Source organism: Pelmatolapia mariae, linkage group LG12 (assembly GCF_036321145.2).
Source record: "Pelmatolapia mariae isolate MD_Pm_ZW linkage group LG12, Pm_UMD_F_2, whole genome shotgun sequence".
NCBI lineage: Eukaryota > Metazoa > Chordata > Actinopteri > Cichliformes > Cichlidae > Pelmatolapia > Pelmatolapia mariae.
Window position 1 is genome coordinate 29,183,828 of NC_086237.1, and position 19,178 is coordinate 29,203,005.

At 38.8% G+C, this 19,178-nt stretch overlaps 3 protein-coding genes across 3 annotated transcripts; all 3 read right to left on the reverse strand.

Annotated features, from left to right (window-relative positions):
- Positions 1–868: 868 nt before the first annotated feature.
- On the reverse strand, positions 869–1,716 carry ccl27a (chemokine (C-C motif) ligand 27a). The gene is made up of 3 exons (XM_063490417.1): positions 1,653–1,716; positions 1,177–1,294; positions 869–980 (listed from the first exon to the last, which is right to left on the reverse strand). The coding sequence occupies exons 1-3, from the start codon at positions 1,714–1,716 to the stop codon at positions 869–871; spliced, it is 294 nt and encodes a 97-aa protein (XP_063346487.1).
- Positions 1,717–4,384: 2,668 nt separating this feature from the next.
- avp (arginine vasopressin) lies at positions 4,385–5,396 on the reverse strand. The gene is made up of 3 exons (XM_063489691.1): positions 5,259–5,396; positions 4,597–4,801; positions 4,385–4,521 (listed from the first exon to the last, which is right to left on the reverse strand). The coding sequence occupies exons 1-3, from the start codon at positions 5,376–5,378 to the stop codon at positions 4,385–4,387; spliced, it is 462 nt and encodes a 153-aa protein (XP_063345761.1). The 5' UTR covers positions 5,379–5,396.
- A 3,592-nt stretch (positions 5,397–8,988) lies between these two features.
- ubox5 (U-box domain containing 5) lies at positions 8,989–16,217 on the reverse strand. The gene is made up of 7 exons (XM_063489723.1): positions 16,094–16,217; positions 13,886–13,949; positions 13,110–13,211; positions 11,401–12,143; positions 10,656–11,275; positions 10,190–10,372; positions 8,989–9,485 (listed from the first exon to the last, which is right to left on the reverse strand). Exons 2-7 carry the CDS (start codon positions 13,937–13,939, stop codon positions 9,265–9,267), a joined length of 1,923 nt encoding a protein of 640 aa, XP_063345793.1. The 5' UTR covers positions 13,940–13,949; positions 16,094–16,217; the 3' UTR covers positions 8,989–9,264.
- Positions 16,218–19,178: the final 2,961 nt, after the last annotated feature.

Consider the following 19,178-nt stretch of genomic DNA (forward strand, 5'->3'; position numbering starts at 1 on the left):
TAACCATCTAATGTTAGTGGAAACTATTTGGAGTAGGTCATATTTTTCCAGAGCTTCAATATAAGTGAATAGCAGAGGCCAGTTTCCTTTTTAAAGGGATTTCTCAAGGAATGCTTTCCTGCAACCAACATTTACGAAAGACACTTCCCGAAATGACTGAATGTTGTTGGCAAAAGCAGCTTTGCTACCATGATGCAATTTTATTTAAGCATAACATGGAAGCTACTTGTCACAAAAGGTCATGACACCAGGTAGTACAACATTTTTGATTTGACAGAGACCTTCCTGACACAACCTTGTCTCTAGTTGGAACTGAACCAGCAGCCCTTCTTTTGCCAAGCAACTGTGTTAACTACTACACTATCAAGCTGCGTGCTGGTAGTCTAATGATGGCTTGATGATCTTAACTACTATATATTTGCAGATTAATAGAAAACAAAGTAAAAGAAAAATAGACATCACACTTTACAGTGTTTTTTTTAAAAAAAAAACTATTTGCATCAGCGCAGTGGTACAAGATATAGTTGCATCATTAAACAGTTTAAAAAGTTTTAGTACACTGTAAAAAATACTCCATTACTTCATATTCTATTACATGCAAACCTATATTTTTTTCTTACATACAGCATCATACACTTAAAGTAGCTACTCAGAAGTAGGATGGTATCTGTCAATGTAAAACTAAAGTATAGTAGCAGAAGTAATGTGATATTACTGTACTAATGCCTTAACATGTAAGCAATGTTGCTGCAGGCAGCTGAGGTGGAACTAAATGATAATTATTACATAATAAAAACTCTGAAAAACACCTTTCGTGGGAAACATGATACAGGAACATCTGGAGAAGACGTTTCTTTTGCTCCTTGTCCTAGGAAGGACGTTGGCGTGCTATCTGGTCCTTTATTTTCAGAATGGTCTTCAGTTTTCGCTTCAAATTGGGATGAGCGCATACTGGCTTTTTGAAGTTCTTTACATACAGGCTGTGGATGCACAAGGAAAAACAATTAAATACAAATATTAATGTAACCTGAAGTAAAAGGTATTAGCTTACAGTTTGATTCCTGATCATTATTTAACTGAAACTGTGCAGCTGAGGAATGCATGATTACATGAATGATCATGTAATAACTACAAAATTACCTGTAACCTTTTGGAAAAATAGTTTTCAACACTTACACAAGTGCTTGGATGTCACAGGCACTGTTGCTTTCCTGCATCTCCCATCTTTGAACGTTCATCAGTATTCGTGGCCGGATGTCACTCTTTGTATTCATGCAGCATTTTGGAATTCCAGCTGTAAGGTGAGATTATGACCAAATGTAATGTATGTTTTTATGGAGCCTCATAAAACTTAACAGGATTAAACGTTTCATGTCATGTAACAGTGGTCATTGTTAAACAGATAAGAAGCATTGTACAAAATGTCTTTAAAAACACTGTATGAACACTAAAATTATTGAAAAAACAGACAAGTGTTTTCATCATTTCTAAACTTTAGGAGGAATGTGGTAATCACACACCTGCACACACAAAAGAGCTCTAAGTGTCAATTTATTTACTTATTTTGGATGCACCTGATGTATAAATCAGTGCATATTCAGTCCAAATGTCTCCTTGATTTTGCCAAATGTATTTGACCTGAGTGTCCTTACCTTCACTGGAGGTGATGGCCAAAGTGCACAGACAAACAATCACAAACCCAACTTTCACATCCATGATGGCAGAGCAAGTGTGGGGAGGTAGCCTGTCTTTGGTGTTTAAATACTGACACAGAGGTCCTGCACATGCCTGTGCACACACCCACGAAGGTTCAGAGAAGCACATGTGAACATCTGCTAGCGTCTCTTTGAATGGAACTCGGTAATTAAAGTGCATTGAAAGGGTATTAGTATAGTATTGGTATTAGTAAAGTATTTGCGAAAAGAAAAGTTACTTTCGTTTCCAGCCTAACTCTTTGTTCAAACAGTCAGTGCTCATAAATACAGGTATGATGCGCCAAGGCAGGCTCTGACAGGTTTAATCACCACTCTTTGAACAGAATCTTACTTGACTGATTGATATGAAATTTAAAAAAAAAAAAGGATGACACACCCAGAGTCAACATTCAATACAGTTCACTGTTAAAGGTCAAATTAGAACACAAAGAACGTCAGATTTCAGTCTTTTCAGGGATATTTTTCAAGTCTGGGGACAAATTAGGATGTGCGATTAGCGCAAAGCTCGGTAATAACATTTAATAACTGATTCATTTTGTTGTTAAGAGTTCAAGTGGCACTTTGAAGTACTGATCATGAAGGAAACTTGACACTTTTTACCCTTTAATGAATGCGCATGAGCAAGATTGTGTCGATGAACTCGACTTTTGGGCACACAAATAAATAAATAAATAAATAAATGCACGGTTAAGTCATTTTAAAAGTGTCGTCCGGTTTTCCAACCTCTTTAGAGCCAAGGTTCGTTGTGTACCCAGGTGTGGTTTTCAATTCTTACGTGTTGTGCAATTTAACTGAGCGTGCAAGCATACAGTATAATTACTGAGAAAAAAAAAAGAAAAACATAATGCTGAAAGGAATTCTTCTGGTTGCACCAATGTCAATGAGTGACTTCTTGGCAGTTTATTTTAAAGGTGGGAACATTGGTAAGTCAGTAGGAGTCATAACTGACAAATAAAAACGGTGTCTGTAGGATGTTTGAGCTTGATTTGTACTTTTGATCCAACGGCTAACAGCTCCCCAATACCACCTAAGGCCTTTGAATCGCAGGACTTTATGATTTATGGGATCTTGCTTCCCAACTGTCTTTGCCTTTGTTACATAGATGTATTGACTGAGGTTTGAATCTCTCTGACATGTTTTGTTCCGTGAATGAGATTTGGAGGATTTGCTTTGGTTTTAAAGATAAGCCTCTGTAGTCTAGTGTGACTCCTCTGTTTAGCTAATGAAAACAGTGTTCAGTAACCAAAGTCTTCAAAATACATCATTTGTTAACCACGAATGAGAATGTGTGGAACTAGCTAAAGATAAGGGTCTATCCACACATTCACGCAGCACTTTATTTTACACTCTTGAAGCACTTTATTCGTGTCAGTTCCATGGCCAATTTAGTATTGTACTTTAACCTAACAGACATGTCTTTAAACTGTGGGAGGAGGCTGGAGTATCTGGAGGAAATCCACGCAGGCACAGGGAGAACACACATACTCCACACAGAAAGGCCCCGACTGATATTTGAACCAATCATCTTCTTGCTGTGAGGTGACAGTGCATGACATTGCCAACCACGCGTAAGTTCCCCTTGTGCTACCAAAACAGCTGCAAGCTGTTTTGTCATCATGGTGTCACAGTGGCCGGGGTCTGAAACCTGGGGAATTGGCAACAGGTCTATATGTATCTGTGGGTTTTGAGGCGTCTCCTTCACAGCGTGGAGCACAAGATGAGTCACACATAAAATGACTTTCCAAAAGTTTAGGATTTTTGACGTGTCACACAGGTATTGAGTCAATCAAAGAATATAACTGTCAAAATCTGGGAGGTCCTGCATCTAGTGCCAACTGAATTGAAAAACAGTGCAGACAAACTGCCAGCAAATACAGATTTGGCAGCAAATTAGCATTCACACAGACGGGAGTCTGATAGTATCTTTCATCTACGCAAATTATACATGTTGGTACACAGTGCTGAGTTATATGGTTGGAGGATATGAATGCGTCAATGCAGTCAGTTTATGTAATTCCTTGAGCAGCTAATCTGTGTGCAAAACAGTTTTGATCGAAACTGATCAAATCACAGCAATTACCATTCCTGATTACTCTGTGGTTATTGTGGTGGTTCCTTTGACTGTCGCTTTCTTTCTCACACTCAAGCGTAATCTGGGAAATGAGGAATCAGAAGAGCCTTTTTGGCATTCTTTCATTCTGTATTGTTTCTCCCATTTTTAATATACAACAATATTTCTACTACACAAGAAGCAACTGATCAAGCATTGACATTCTGCTGTTTTACCTGGATGCCTGTATCAACTGTAATCTTTAACCTCTGACTTATTTACAATGTGCTCTACTATATCTCAGGTTTGAAATTGGAGCTCTCGGGTGTCTTCTTATAGCGAATAAACTTTGTTTACAGTATGTGCATTAGTATATACATTTTTTTTAGGTGGGAGCACACATGAAACCTAATGTTTTCCTATTAATTAATGTGGTTCTTCTCCCCTTGTATTTTTAGCCCAGCTAATCAGAAAGACACTTCAAGAAACAGTAAAAGAACTGAGAAAATTTAAATTGTTCAGAGTTCAGATCCCAAGGCTTATAGTGGAACATGGATGAACTTCATTTCTGTTGCAGTTCCAGGTCTTGAGCAGCAGATGGACGCCCACACATAAAATATCAGTACTCATTCTGTCCTCTGGCAGCCACATGGAGAAGACGCATCAGCAGCTCTGTTGGTGAGCTTCTTGCAGAGCCGTGGACTGGATCTGTGGCCTCTGTCTCTCCCAGGCAGTCAGAGTCCACCATACAGCCCTCTGAAAACAACAAAAATAAGAAATGAAGTTCATATCTTACATGTCAACATGTCAATCAATCAGACCAGTTCGTACCAGAATTGCAGCAGAGTCCAGAAGCAGCGCAGTGGCCTCCCTCAGACCCACAGGATCTCCCTCCTGCCTGGCAGGGGGTGAGCAGGTAGTTCTCCTCCACACAGTGAGCAGTTTCTGGGGAGCCAAGCAGGCAGCCGAAACCGTCCCCACAGCAGATACTGGGGCCAAAGCAGCGGCCCCTGTCTCCAGGGCCACAAGACTTGCACTGGAGGAGAATGAAATTGAATTTAGCGATATTATTTTCTGTTATATTATATATATTACAAGACCAATGATACTTTCACATTCTTTTCCATCTCGTATTCAAGAAAATCAGCATTCATTGCATTGCCTCAGCTGAAGAATTATAGCAATATGAGCCTGTGAAATAAGTCACAACCATCTTCTTTCCTACCGTCTCGCACTGTAAATCAGTATTTTTAAACTACATGAGTAATATCTAATTTATGCCTTTAAAAAAAGGTTCAGTTGAGTTTGTGTTATTTTTTTTAAACCTTTCCATAATTTTTTTATCTGTATGATTTAAACATTCCTTTAATTTTGTGAATTGCTGGACCGTTTTTCTCTATTGGTTATATTTCTAATGTTATAGGCTAAAGGCAATTTAGAATCAAACACAGCCAGTTAAAGAATAAGCATGCTGCAGAAAGATCAAAGCTCACCTGTCTGATTCCAGTCTCAGTCAGCGCTCGCTTCCCTCCTCGGGGGCAGTTCTGGATGTAGCAGGCGGAGGAGAACGCAAGGAGTCCTAGGACGCACAGGGGGAACAAGGAGTGAGGCATCGCTGTCGGTTTGGAGTGAGCGCCGCGCTGCACCTGTGTGTCCTCCGCCGGTGTGGATGTCTGTCTGGTACTGCTGTCATTTCTCACTTATAAGCAGATGGACATGTTTGACAAAGCGATTGATTCCTGACGTCACTTTCGTCCCCGTTGCGCTCTCTCCTCAGGGATGCGCGCCCGAAGGCCACCAGCGTGCGCGCGACGCGTGCGCGAGAGGTCGCCACAGATGTGGCTCTGCATCGGATGTGTGCCATCTAACAAATCTACACAAAAACAGACACGACAGCAGAAGATACAATTTCTGTATTCAGCACTGCGCCTATTTGTAATAACTTTGAATAATTTCACCCCCCGCTTTGACTGACACACTGAAAACGGCAAAACATGAACAACTAATTGGAGTTTGCGAACAATTTATTAGCCCAAATTAACCGCAATGAGGGGGAATAATGAAGAACATTTAATGATCATGCACAGTTCATCACTGTAGTGTGTAGTTTTCACTTTTAGATTAAGACAAATGTGGTAGCATCATGACAACAGAGGTCACACAAATTATGTTCCAGATTTAATGTAAAACTAGTGGGTGTAATGATCCTAACCAGAGTAGCATTTTCAAATAAACATATTACACCTTGATTATTCCATTCAGCGTCTTGTTGCATGCTCGGGGTTGCATCTCTCCTATTAGCTGTTGTTATACTAATCAGCAGTTAAATGAGAAATGGCAAAACTGAGCATCAAAGGCTGCAGGTTCAGGTGTGGAGCTCTTTAATTAGAGTCACAGCATTCAAAGCTCATCCTTCAGTGAATCCAAAATGTTATCTCATTAAACTTTACAGTACTCCAAATGTGAAAGAAAAAGTTTAACAGAATTTACTTTCAAACATTTCTCTCATGATCTGCGGCAGCAGATTGACTGGAGCAAAGAGAGGACTCAAACGCAGACACCGGCTTTAACAGAAGGCGAGCAGTTTATTCAGGGCGTTTGGCAAAACGGTACAAAAATAAGAAAAGCAAACTTTCGTGAAAACATAAACTGCAAAAATAGGAACATGGAGACACAGGGGTATGCGAACAGACGCTCTGACAGAGGAAAACAGAGACAATAAATATGCTGAGGGGTGATCAGGGGAGTGGAAACAAATGGGACCACAGCAGGAAGAAATAGGACATAACGAGACAGGAGACGCAGCACTGAACACAATACACAAGAGACAAGAACTATCAAAATAAAACAGGAAGTAGCTCGAACACCGAGACCCAGACAAACAGGACTATAGGAGGCCCTAAAGTGCCAAAATCAAAAATAGAGACATAACTAAGACTTAGTGAAAAATGTATGTCATTAAATACATGAAAGTATCAACAATAAATACTCTGTCATGTATTTATTTTACTTTACAAAAATTTCTGTGTATTTTTTTTTTTTTACAACTATCTCTAGGTTTACAGAGAATGATCCAATAAGTGAAAATAGTGAGCTCCAGTGAGCAGGAGTTCTCTGGGTGAAAATGCCATGTTGATTGATTGATTGATTGATTGATACTACTTTATTCATCCCGAGGGAAATTGGCACCAAATGTGAGAGGAAAATAGCCAGACTGGCTTGAGCTGATAGGGAAGCAGCAAGAATTCAAATTAGAGTTGATTAAACGCAAGGTATGCAGAAGAGCACCTCTGTAAGCACAACAGATGCAGAAGACCACACCGGGTCCTACTCTTGTCAGCTGAGAACAGGAAAGTGGAGAAATGTTTCCTGATATGATGACTCTCGATTTCTACTGATTATTGGATCATAATTAGAGATAAACAACATGTAAATGTAGCTCCATCCTGGCTGTTTTTTCATGTGGTGGTGTAAGGGACATTGTTCTGGCACAATTTGGGCCCTTCGGCACCAGTTGAGCAATATTTAAATGCCACAGCCTATTTGAGTATTGCTGCTGACCATGTCCATCCCTTTATGAAGGGATGAAGTCTCTACCCACAAGTCATCAGGCTACTGAACTGCTGAAATATTGGACAGTTTATTTTGCACAATCATTATACACACTGTACTTTTATATACCACTACCTCTGCACTACAGCTGCTGCAGTATTGCAGTATTCTGTATTTATTTATTGTAGTCTTTTTTTTTATAAATATATATTTTCTTTATTTTTATACTTTTTCTTATTTATATCTAGGTATTACTTATGTGCAATATTGAGAGGGCTCTGAGCCTAAGAATTTCATTACTGGTAATGTGCCATTATTTCCTGTATATGACAAATAAAACCTTAAAACATGTGACGACATGGCACCTGGTACTCACAGAGTGTACCTAAGAAATTTTCTGTTAAAAGTAAATGATTGTTTCCAGTGAAGAATTTCCAGAGAGAATACATTTTTCACATTTATCAATGCCAATATTAATTTTCTTAGTATGTTTTCATTCATTTAGTGGTATAATAACTGATCTATTAAGTCACATGTTTACTTGCAATTATGGCAGTTTTAGTCTTCTGCAGAAATGTCTTGATACCTCTAATAAGGTGTATAATAAGAAAAGTTTACAAACAATAAGAGTTCACAACATAAGCAAAGTTTTTGTCTAATAAGTGTATAAAGTCAGTGGCTTTGACTAATACAGTCTGATTCAGTATCATTTAAACACTTTAACCACCACTTGTATCGGAAACAGTGAAGCCCATGTCTTCATTTCACATGCAGAACTGACTCCTGTCTTTTCTCTTACTGAGCGGATACAGGATCACGACCTTGATTAAGCTTAATACTGTCAAGGAAAGCAACATACAGATTATGCTATTTGTGATGGTGAACACCAACTGAATACTGTTTGCCTCGCATTTCTCCGTTTAACCCTTTTGTGCACAATAACTCAGGCTTGTAAAAGGTAATTAGCTTCAAGAGTTCAGAGGGTAGAGAAAGAACACGTGGGCAAGGAGGTGCAGCCTCCTAATGTAAAACTGCTCCTTAAAAAGAAGCCTGAAACCTAATGTAATCTAGTGTGAGTCAGTATTTCATACTACCTGAAATACCAACATAAAGGTTATTGTTATTATCACATAAATATATTTAAAACTAGTACATGATGTGTCTGGAAGTTCTTATTATTCCATCTTCTGCCTGCATTCACCCATTTAAGACAGCAAAACAAGGCAAGGAACAGAGATAAGGACAAAGAACACATGACATCAGGAGGCCAGCTGAATACGACACTGTCTCCTTCTTCACAATGACCACATAACCTTGGTTGGACTCAATTTCCACTTAAATTCTTTTGGTCTCCTGCTTCTGTGCCCAAACCTTTTCTACGTGCCTAGTCAAATGCATCCGCACAAAGACTGCAGACCCAAGGCTGCAAGTACACTTCAGCGCTCGATGAAAAGAAAGAAAGAGGGGGTGGAGGAGATAAATAACAGGACTTTATCCACACTATATTTTTTACAATATTTGCAAAGGTCTTTGCTTTCAGAGATGTCCTTTCCTGATCTGTGGAGATTAATAAAACAGGCCTGTGTGATCTGATATTGTGACAATATAAGTGCAAGAAGATGTGAAGAAATACAATTCACTGCTGGATCTGAAGTATCTTTAATCCACGTGAGCAAAAATATACAAAATAATACAATAAAACAACAAATGAGAAACAGACAATTTAACAGGAGTGGTTGTGAAAACAGCAGTTATAACGTGACAAATAGACTTACAGTGTAAAGATGTCATGCTTACAAAAAGGGTGATAAAGGTACTGTCAAGAAAAGTTAACGGTCCATAAATAGAATCCCGAATTTCCAGCTGCAAATTTTTTCTTTTTACTTAAACATCTGGAATACAATCATGTCTTCAATTTGTAAGTGTCGGTTGGATTCTTATGCTATGTTAGTGATGCACCCGCGTGATGAGATCGCGTGGGGTGGGATGTTGGCAGGTTGGGCACACGATACGTTTGGATGTTGATGTAGTGGCCGACCTCAGAGGATTGGCTTCCTTCTGCACGCAGCTGCGGCAGAGCAAGTGACCACAGCTCAGACGGTAGACGGATGATGCTGAGGTGGAGTAAACGGACACAGAACAGGAACACGCAGAGCACATCTTCTCACCTATTAAGCAAAGATGGGGCGGGGGAGAATCACTTAATAGTCACTTAATTTCAAATAAACTTTAAATACTTCCGCCATAAAATTTTAAGCAATGTTCTGTAGCCAGGTAGCATTTGGGGCACTGTTTATTATATTAAACCAATTTAAATTAAGTCAAACTGATTTGGATATAAGGTCACTCAGAGTGCTTTACAAAGGGAAAGCAATACAGAAAAACATTTAAAGAATGTAAATGCAACTCTGGTTAAGCATTTAATGAGAAAGCGTGACAGCACTCTAGAAAGTTAACACCATGGTTGTTTTGTCGTTTGTGGCAATGATCAGCAGGGAAACAGTAGACATCTGGCTCTTATGTTACAAATATATCTAGTAAAACTGAACACTTGCATTTCTCCCACTTCACTGGTGCTTTAAACTTGAACATAGGCTCAAGGTTTGTTTTTTCAGTATTTATTTCTCCACTGTAATGATACAAAATTGAGTTTGTGGAACTTATTCAGAACACAGGTAAGCAGCAGTGAAGTGGTCAGAGAAATTTCTATGTATGATTTTATACCTTTTATTTCTAACTGACGTGAATCAAAACTGACTACACCAAAAACAAACTTTCTAAACACCTTCTCCAGATTTCTTTATTATATTTCAACAGTCATATACTTTGGGAATAATATTTACTCAAATGTATCAGAGGGTGCAAATCCTACCTGTAGAACTGCTCGGGAAGCCTGAATTCTGGCGCTGTTGGGTGGTATTCAGTGTTTCAGAGTCAGGACTAACCCGCTTCTGGGGCAAATTTGAAGTGAAGGAGGGCCGGCCCTGCAGGGCAGAGAAGAGGGCCTCATCCAGACTAGCAGACAAACGCTGCTCGTGGGAGCTGCAGCTCGGAACTGAAGGTGCACAATGAGGAAGCAAACATGAAGACAGCAGAGAAGTCAACAATCAAGACAAACTGAAAAAATGGCATGGATATGGTTTAGATCAGGGATGTCAAACTCATTTTACATGTCGGGCCACATACTTTGATCTTAAATGGGCCAAACCAGTAAAACTCCAGAAAAGAAGTTTAACTACATGTTTCAAAAGCCATCCAATTGGCTGGATTGGGCCAATTCTGGTCCCTGGGCCTTATGTTTGACACCCCTGGTTTGGATGTTTACATGTTATACTCACCAGAAACTCCATCACTTTTTACTTTTTTTGTTTGGAGTTCCCTCTCTGGTGTCAATGTGTCCTTGGATTCTTTGGAAATCTCACTCAGATCTCGTTTCTTTCTCCTGTCTAATGCTGATTTATTACCTGTACTTAAAGGCTCAGCATCAGATGTGTGATTTTTATTATCTGACAAAGGTCCTGACCCTGCATCTTCTATCTTCACAGTCCTGTTTGTGATTCTGGTGTCAGCATTATATTCAGCAGCACCACTGTTTGAGCTTTTACTGAGGCACAGAGAGCTCTGAGACTGTTCGTGTACTTTGGAGGCTAGAAGTCTTGAGGCCTGTGTATTCTCTCCTGTAACTCCTCTCCCCAACATCCCATCCCTCCTCGTCATTCCTTTCTGCAACAGGAAGTGGTCAATGCGACTTTTCAGTTGGGGGTTAGGAAGAGGTTGGGAAGTTGAAGTGAATGGTACACCGGTGAAAGGGTCGTTTGGGGGTCTACCCCAAGTGGCTTCCCTCTTCTGGTACTCTTCCAGAGTGGAGTTGTCCACTGATACACCACTGGGCAGCAGCATAGGTAGCATCATCACTTCCTGTGTGAGTGGATCAAGGAATTCTTCTGGGATGGAATGACTACCAAAGTAAACGACATATTGGCACACATCAATACTTACATAATCTATAAAACCAACAGTATAGACAGTATAGATGTGACAGCCTGATAATTAGTTCTACTACTTGTGAAATTACACAAATACCTTGGAGGTTCTTGCAGTCCCTGCTTGCTTTGTCTGATAGGGGGTGCAAAAAATGCAGGCTGTTGTAGCCGTCTTTCACTGGCCTCGTGGACTTTTTTGATCCTCTCCACTTCTTCTGCAGGGCAGCTGCGAGCAGGTTGTCCCCACACAGTCAAAGATTTCAGCCCCAGAGATGATGCTGCACCACCATAAGGCATGGTTACACGAAGCTTTGTCACAGCCCCGAGCGAGAGCAAACCTCGGCTCCATAGCTCCTCTTGCAGACAGTTCGCAGGTTGTGGAGGAGGCGAGGACAGAAACGGGGCCCTGGGGCAAAAATTTGAACGTGTGAAACAGACTTTGGTTTCCTCCTTTAGTTCGCAACGAGCCACCAGTTTAAACTCTGGCTCAGAACTGCTGGATTCTGTGTTTGTCTGATGTTTGAACATGCAGCCTCTTTGCTGAGGCTCACCTGGAGTCACTTCACTCCACTGCTGGGCCTGAAGACTCCACTGGTGGCCATTACTCTGTTGAGATTTACTCTCATGGTTTCGAAGTTCTCGTCTATTCGCTGCATTCTGATCTTTCGCCTGCCTCTGTATCTGCTTCTTTTGTGGAAAATCTTTGGTGCGTGTCGAAGGTAATGGATCAGAACTGGTGCTGATCTCCAGTCTCTTGCAAGCCTGTCCCCTGTCCATACCCCAGGGCCACAACTCCACATCCACCCTACACAGCTCCACCTGGAAGCCGAACTTCAATGTCACCTTAAAGGAACAGAAGAAAAATGTGTAAGGTACAGATATAAACACATTACTATAATAATCATACCTAGTTTTTTTTAAATGTGACTCTTACAATGTATTATGAATCCTCATCAAAATACAGGATATGTTCTCCATAAAAACTCAAATAAATAAATCATATTCATATGACATCCCACAGTGGAGAATACCACAGTTCATTGCAACAATGTGGGAAAGTTTTTGATTAAACTGACTGCTTTAAACATACAAATGTACCATCGCTGCCAGAGAAAAACATGATGGTAAGAACTACTAATCTCGATTTCTATGCATAAAGAGGCTGAACACACATTTCCTATTGAAGCGTGATTCATGAAGGGAACAATACATGCAGGTGTGTACACACATTTAGTAAATTTGAGTTTCCTTTTAAATGCCATTTTTGGCTTTTTACCCTTTTGTTGCATTTTTGGCTTTTGGCACAAATACACTTTGGGTGCTCAGTCAGTGAGCGGTGTTTTCTATGAGGAAAAAAAATAACCTCCAGAGCTTTCAAATGAACAAAAGAGATGATATAACAGACTTAAGGAAAGGGAAGCATATTAAGACCTCTTTAGAACACCTACTGCATTCAGGTTTAAGCTTGTAACAAGAATAAAAATAAACTTTACAGTTGGATATCCGTGTTCAGCCCCATCAACATAATTAATGTTTGGAAACAAAAATACAGTCAAAAAGATGACAAAACAAACAAAAAAACATAGATAAAATATAATACATGAGAAAGAATAGCTACTCTTCCTCAGTGTCTTCCTGACCTGCACATTTTCCCCAAATTCCCTGTTTATTATTTAAATAAAAGGTAGTGGTACTTTTTTTTAGTACCAAATACTATTTCTACTGGTACCTATTATTTAATGAGACATATACACATTTTAGGAAAAAATGCTGAGTGTCAAGTTCCAAAGTATGACAGTGAAATCTTACCTGTACAGGTGGACGAAGGAAATATTCCAGCTTAAAGCCACGTCTGCGGAGGGCAGGGTCAGCTGATACAAGATTTGTGACATCATAGCCATCTGCGCACAGCTGGAGAAGAAAATTAAACTGGTATCAGTGTTTTTCAGTGAAAGCTTGAAATAAAAAATGTACAGAGAAAAGCTACATTATGTTATAGTAATGTATGATTGACTGCTCCTTGAGGCGACTGTTGTGATTTAGCACTATAGAAATAAAACTGAATCGAACTGACAGCAGATATGAGAAAATTTGAAAACAATTACAGTACACATGCCTCACATGCTTACAAAAGAGTCATCACAAGGTTAAACATGGAAAGCTCATATGAAATGAGAACAGGCGATGTAAAAGACATAAATAAGGCACATGTGGAGTAAAAAAACCCCCAAAAACAAACAGTTTTCTTGAAGGTGATAACGTTCATTTTTTAAATCCTCTTAGTGTGATGAAAAAGACAGCCATGATCGGATTAAAAAATACCAATGAAAAGAACACAAGGACGGTTGTGATTCAGTCTCCCACACAGCACTTTATCTCACCGGTTTTTTATTTATTTTTACATCACTGTCCTCCACTTCCTGTGTCATTTTGCGTCTGTCTGCGCTGCTTTGAACTGCTCGTCTAAAAACATATCAAGCCTTTTCTTGGACTTTAAAAAACAAAAAATAAAATAGTTAAATAAAAAAAGAAAGGAGGGGAGGGGAGGGTACCTTTATGTGGCAGGTCTATAAAACATATCTCACCTTGTTACAATGAGCTGTCGTGTGAAAATGTGGCAAGCAGAGATTCACAACCATACTCTCCAATCTGTAAAGAGAAACAGTTTGTAGTTATGAACGTTTTCTGACGTCACTTACACAAAACTTATAGGTCACAGCAAAATGGGCCATTTAGTGAATAGAGCTCATGAATGCCAACTCAGAAGGTAAACATATATTTGCTGTGTTTACACTTCCACCTCATAATGATCTCTCAGTAACGATTTTTAACACCAAGTTGAATGACCTGAGCTTAATTTTTCATTATAATAACATAAAATGGACATTTAGCAAAAGAGTCTGAACTTTGCATGCACTAACATTAAGCACAACAACAGCACGTGTTTGTTCTTTAAGAAGAGGCTATTTAACATTTAAAGTCATACGTCATTGCAATTCCCAACAATCCCAGCAGTTTCCTTATATGTGAAGCTCAACTCTCAGTGTTTTCAAGGAGATGAGCCTTTGCAATATTATTATGTAGTAAGTATTTACTATGATGAAGAGGCAAGACCCTGATTTGCACATATGTTTGAGCTGTATTTCAATTGAATTCAATAATTCATTTCTGACTGCCTCCAAGATAGAACTGAAATCATTAGTCAGTTAACAATAAGACACATGATTTAGCAGTTAATTAATTTATTAAAGGGAAAGACAAACATTTCTTCTTCATCATTTTCTTTCAACTGCTCCCTTTAGAGGTTGTATGCTGGACCACGTGCCTTGTCACCCCATCTCTAGCATCCTTCACTATCACGCCAACCCTCTGCATGTGCTATTTTACTACATCAAGAACCTTGTCTGTGGTCTTCCTCTTTTCATCCTGTGTGTTTCATCTTCAGTATACTTTGTCCAGTATATCCACTATCCTTCCTCTGCACATGTCCAAAGGATCTCAGCCTCACGTCTTTAAATAGCTCAACCTGACCTGTTAATCTGATATAACTACTCCTTGTCCAAACATCATAGTCCACGTGGACTATGAGTGCAGATCGTTCTGACCTTCTCTATACTTCTCCATCAAACGGCTTCTCTGTCTTACATCACTATACATTAGAATGGGAGACACAGCCTTCAGCTTTCAGGCCCCTCTTCTGTGGAACCGGCTTCCAGTTTGGATTTGGGAGACATACATCCTTTCTACTATTAAGATTAGGCTTAAAACTTTCCTTTTTGATAAAGCATATAGTTAGGGTTGGATCAGGTGACTAAATCCTCCCTTAGTTACGCTGCAATAGGTCTAGGCTGCTGGGGGATTCCCATGATACATTCAGTGTTTCTTCTTCAGTCACCTTTTTCACTCACTATGTGTTAATAGACCTATCTGCATTTAATTATTAATTATTATTAACCTCTGTCTCTCTTCCACAGCATGTTTTTGTCCTATGTTCATCAACTCAACCCCAACAGGTCGTGGCAAATGGCCGCCCCTCTCTGAGCCTGGTTCCACTGAGGTTTCTTCCTGTTAAAAGGGAAGTTTTCCTTCCCACTGCCGCCAAAGCCCTTGTTCATAGGGGGTCATATGATTGTTGGGGTTTTCTCTGATTTCTCTGTATTATTGCGGGGTTTTTACCTTACAATACAATGCGTCTTAAGACAACTTTTGTTTTGATTTAGCGCTTTATAAACTGAACTGACTTGAACTGAACGTCTGTGGTACTGATAAATAATGATGTATGATTTTTTTTCTCTCTGACCAGACGTTTAATGGATAAATAACTTCAACTCGTACAATCATTATTAAGACAGTCGAAACAATCAGAATTAATAACAGTTCACCGATAGCTGAGTCAAAAACAGTTATCAACAACTATTCTGATTGTTTTCAAGGTATGATCTAAAACAGCCAAATTAATGTCTCTCTGTTTCTTGTAGGAAAATAACTAAACAGAGAACACCGCCACTTTTTCACCACTTAAGGATATTTTAATACAAAGCTATTAATGACTGAACAGAAACGCAATCGTTTCAGGGACACTGTCAAAAGTATCGCTGCAGCTTTCGGTTAGAATAGACTTTAACTCATAACAGATTTTACATGTAACTGAAACTACTTGGTTACATGTAAAATCTGTTATGAATTCTGCTCTATTCTAACAAACAGCTAACAATGAGCTAATATTTAAACTTGGGTGAGACTGACAGTGTTAACATTTCCACAGCAAACTAAACCAATGAAAATTAACTCACTTTGCTTGGTTGCTGACACTTGCCCGCTTTGAGTCTTTATTTTGCGTGTCTAATCATTAGGAAAAAAGCTACTAGCAGCGATCTGTTATTAGCCACAAAACAGCTACATAGCTTAGCCGGCTCAGCTACGGCACCCTGTAAGAGACATAATACATATTTCGTCAACAAAGAACATTATTAGTAAGCAGATTTTGAGTGGATTTAGCTGCCTGTTCATTAATACTTAGGTGTTTCTTGCCAGAGTTTGTACTTAAAGAAAGCCACTACAGACAATTACAATCTTTTTAATTTTTTATGCACTCTTTTTGAGTTTGAGGTTGTTTTGTTTTTTTTTGCCAACCACGAACTCTTCTATCAGGCTATCCATCCAATGTACTAACTACTCGAGGTGTTACTAACTACATCCTGTAAAGGTAGAAAAATTCAAAACACTGCCACAGTTAGGTTTATTGTTTTGCTATACCTTTCTGCCAGTAAAGAATCAGTGGAATTTCCCAGTACATTTTTAAAGGTCATTTGTCATAGTGACTTTTTTCTCCTCATAGCAAAAAATGATCCACATCAGTGGCACAATACATTTAACCTTCCAGTGTTATTTACAATTTATTTTGTATAATTTATGTGCTGATTAAATTAAGTTTTTATTCCTAAAAATAGACGGAAAATGATAGTTTTCAGTTTAATAACAGTGCTCCCTGATTTGTTGGGTCATGAACAGACATTCAAAATATTCTGTGAAAAACCTTTGACTCCAGTGTGTTACAAGTAGATTTCAAAGAGAAGATTTTTTTTTTGAGATTTTTTGAGATTCCAGTATTCGAAAATTATGCAAATGTAATCATAGATAACATAGATACTTATTTTCCTATATTTAAACCTAAAATATTAGAAAACTCTACGCACAAAATATTAATTGTGATGTCAATAACTGAGTATGGACCTTTGATTGATAATTTTGTTGTACATGTACAATGACAGTAAAGGGCTATTCTATTCTATTCTATTCTATTCTATTCTGCTGATGGTGAGATGTTGTAATTAAAATTTTTCACCTTATATCCATGAAATAATAATGGCAAGGCCTCTGCATTTTCCATCTAAAAGTGCTCTGTGTCCATCTCGTCTCTTTCACATATGGATATTGTATTGCATCCTCTATATGAAGGTCAGCAGGGTTGCTCATCTATAAAAGCTGCAGCCTACTTCATTTCAAGGATATCTCAGTTGGATAAATAGTGTTCAGAGGGATGAACCCAGACTTCTTTTGTTTGAGGGTTGTAATTTTTTTGCTCACTATTATACCTTTCAATAATTTAATTTCACACCTTATAGTATCTACATTCTACGTTATAAGCTTAGGGTACTGGCTCTATTACTTAGTTGCTTTTACTTAAGCACATTCACATTGTGCTTCTATATACTGTGACAGTTGCTGTCTGCTTTATGTTGCAGATTTAGATCTTACATACAAAAAATAAGCCTGCGAATTAATGCACTGCCTTACTATAATGTATACTCACTGGCCATATTATTAGGTACACTTTGCTAACATTGGGTTGGACCCCCTTTTGCCTTCAGAACTGCAGAAATTCTTCAAAGTATAGCTTCAACAAGGTGTTGGAAACATTCCTCAGAAATTTTGGACCATAATGATATGATGGCATCATGCAATTACTGCAGGAACCACAGCTTTGGTGTGAATCTCCCATTCCACCACATTCCAAAGGTGGATTGACATCTGGTGCCTGCTGAGGCCATTTGAGTACAGGGAACTCATTGTCATGTTCAAGAAACCAATTTGACATGAGATGTGCTTTGTGAAGTTATCCTGCTGAAAGCAGCTATCAGAAAATGGGTACATTGTGGTGATAAAGGGATGGACACGATCTGCAACAATACTCAACAGTTGATACAAGGCAGAATGGATCCATGATTTCAGCTTGTTTACAAAAATTTAGACTCTACCATCTACAATTCACAGCAGAAATTGAGACTCATCTCACCAGGCAACAGTTTACAATCTTTTGTCACTGAATTTTGGTGAGTCTTAGCTCACATGAGTTACACTTGTGGTCTTCTGCTGCTGTACTCCACCTGCTTCAAGGATACTTGTGCATTCAGACATGCTTTTCTGTATACCTTGATTGTAACAAGTAGTTATTGGAGTTGCTGTTTCCTTCCTCTTATCTTCAGGCAGTCTGGCCATTCTCCTCTGACCTTTGGCACAAGGCATTTCTACTTAGAATTGTTGATTTACAGTCCATTTTCTGTAAACTGTAGAGATGTTTGTGTGGCAAATCGCAGTTGCCCAGCAGGTTTTGCAGTAGGCAGACCAGATCAACTACTACAAACAACAAACTTCAGTCGCCTTTCTTCCCTATTCTGATGGACAGTTTAATCTTCAGGATGCACCTGCATGCCTAAATTGCAGGTGTGTCTGACAAAGTGGCCGGTAAGTTGAACTCAAAGTAAATTCGCTAAACCTACATTAATCTTTTGCTCAAATATATTGCTTCTAATGACTATGTGACAAAATATAACGTATACTAATATATTGCTGTAGTGTAGCATTTGTTTTTTGTTTATTTATAAGTGCTGAATACCTCTTTCACCACTGAACAATGCTTTTTAGAGCTTTTTAGAAGTATAAATAAGAAAAATGACTGATTTTTTTTATCTCCTTCTACTTTGTAAATAATCTAAGGGGAATGAATGGGAAACCACTGCTTTAAGAGACAGTGTAACAACTTCCATCCATCCATCATCTGTTTCGACAGCAGCTTTCTTTGGGGCGAGACAGACACCAGCTCATGTTCACATCCACACCTATGGCCAATTTAGAACATACATATATGTGGATGGCGATGTAAACTGGGGTACCCAGAATGAGGGACAGAGAGCACGTACAAATTTATCCTGATAAATTTGAATTTAAACACACAGCCTTTTTGCTCTGAGGTGCTAACTCAGAGCGTAATAATCATTATTTCATATATCAGTATATCATTATATTAAAATATTTCTTTTGGTCAGATTTTTCAAACTTGATTTCCAGAATCAAATGTTTAGTCTTAAACATAAGGAC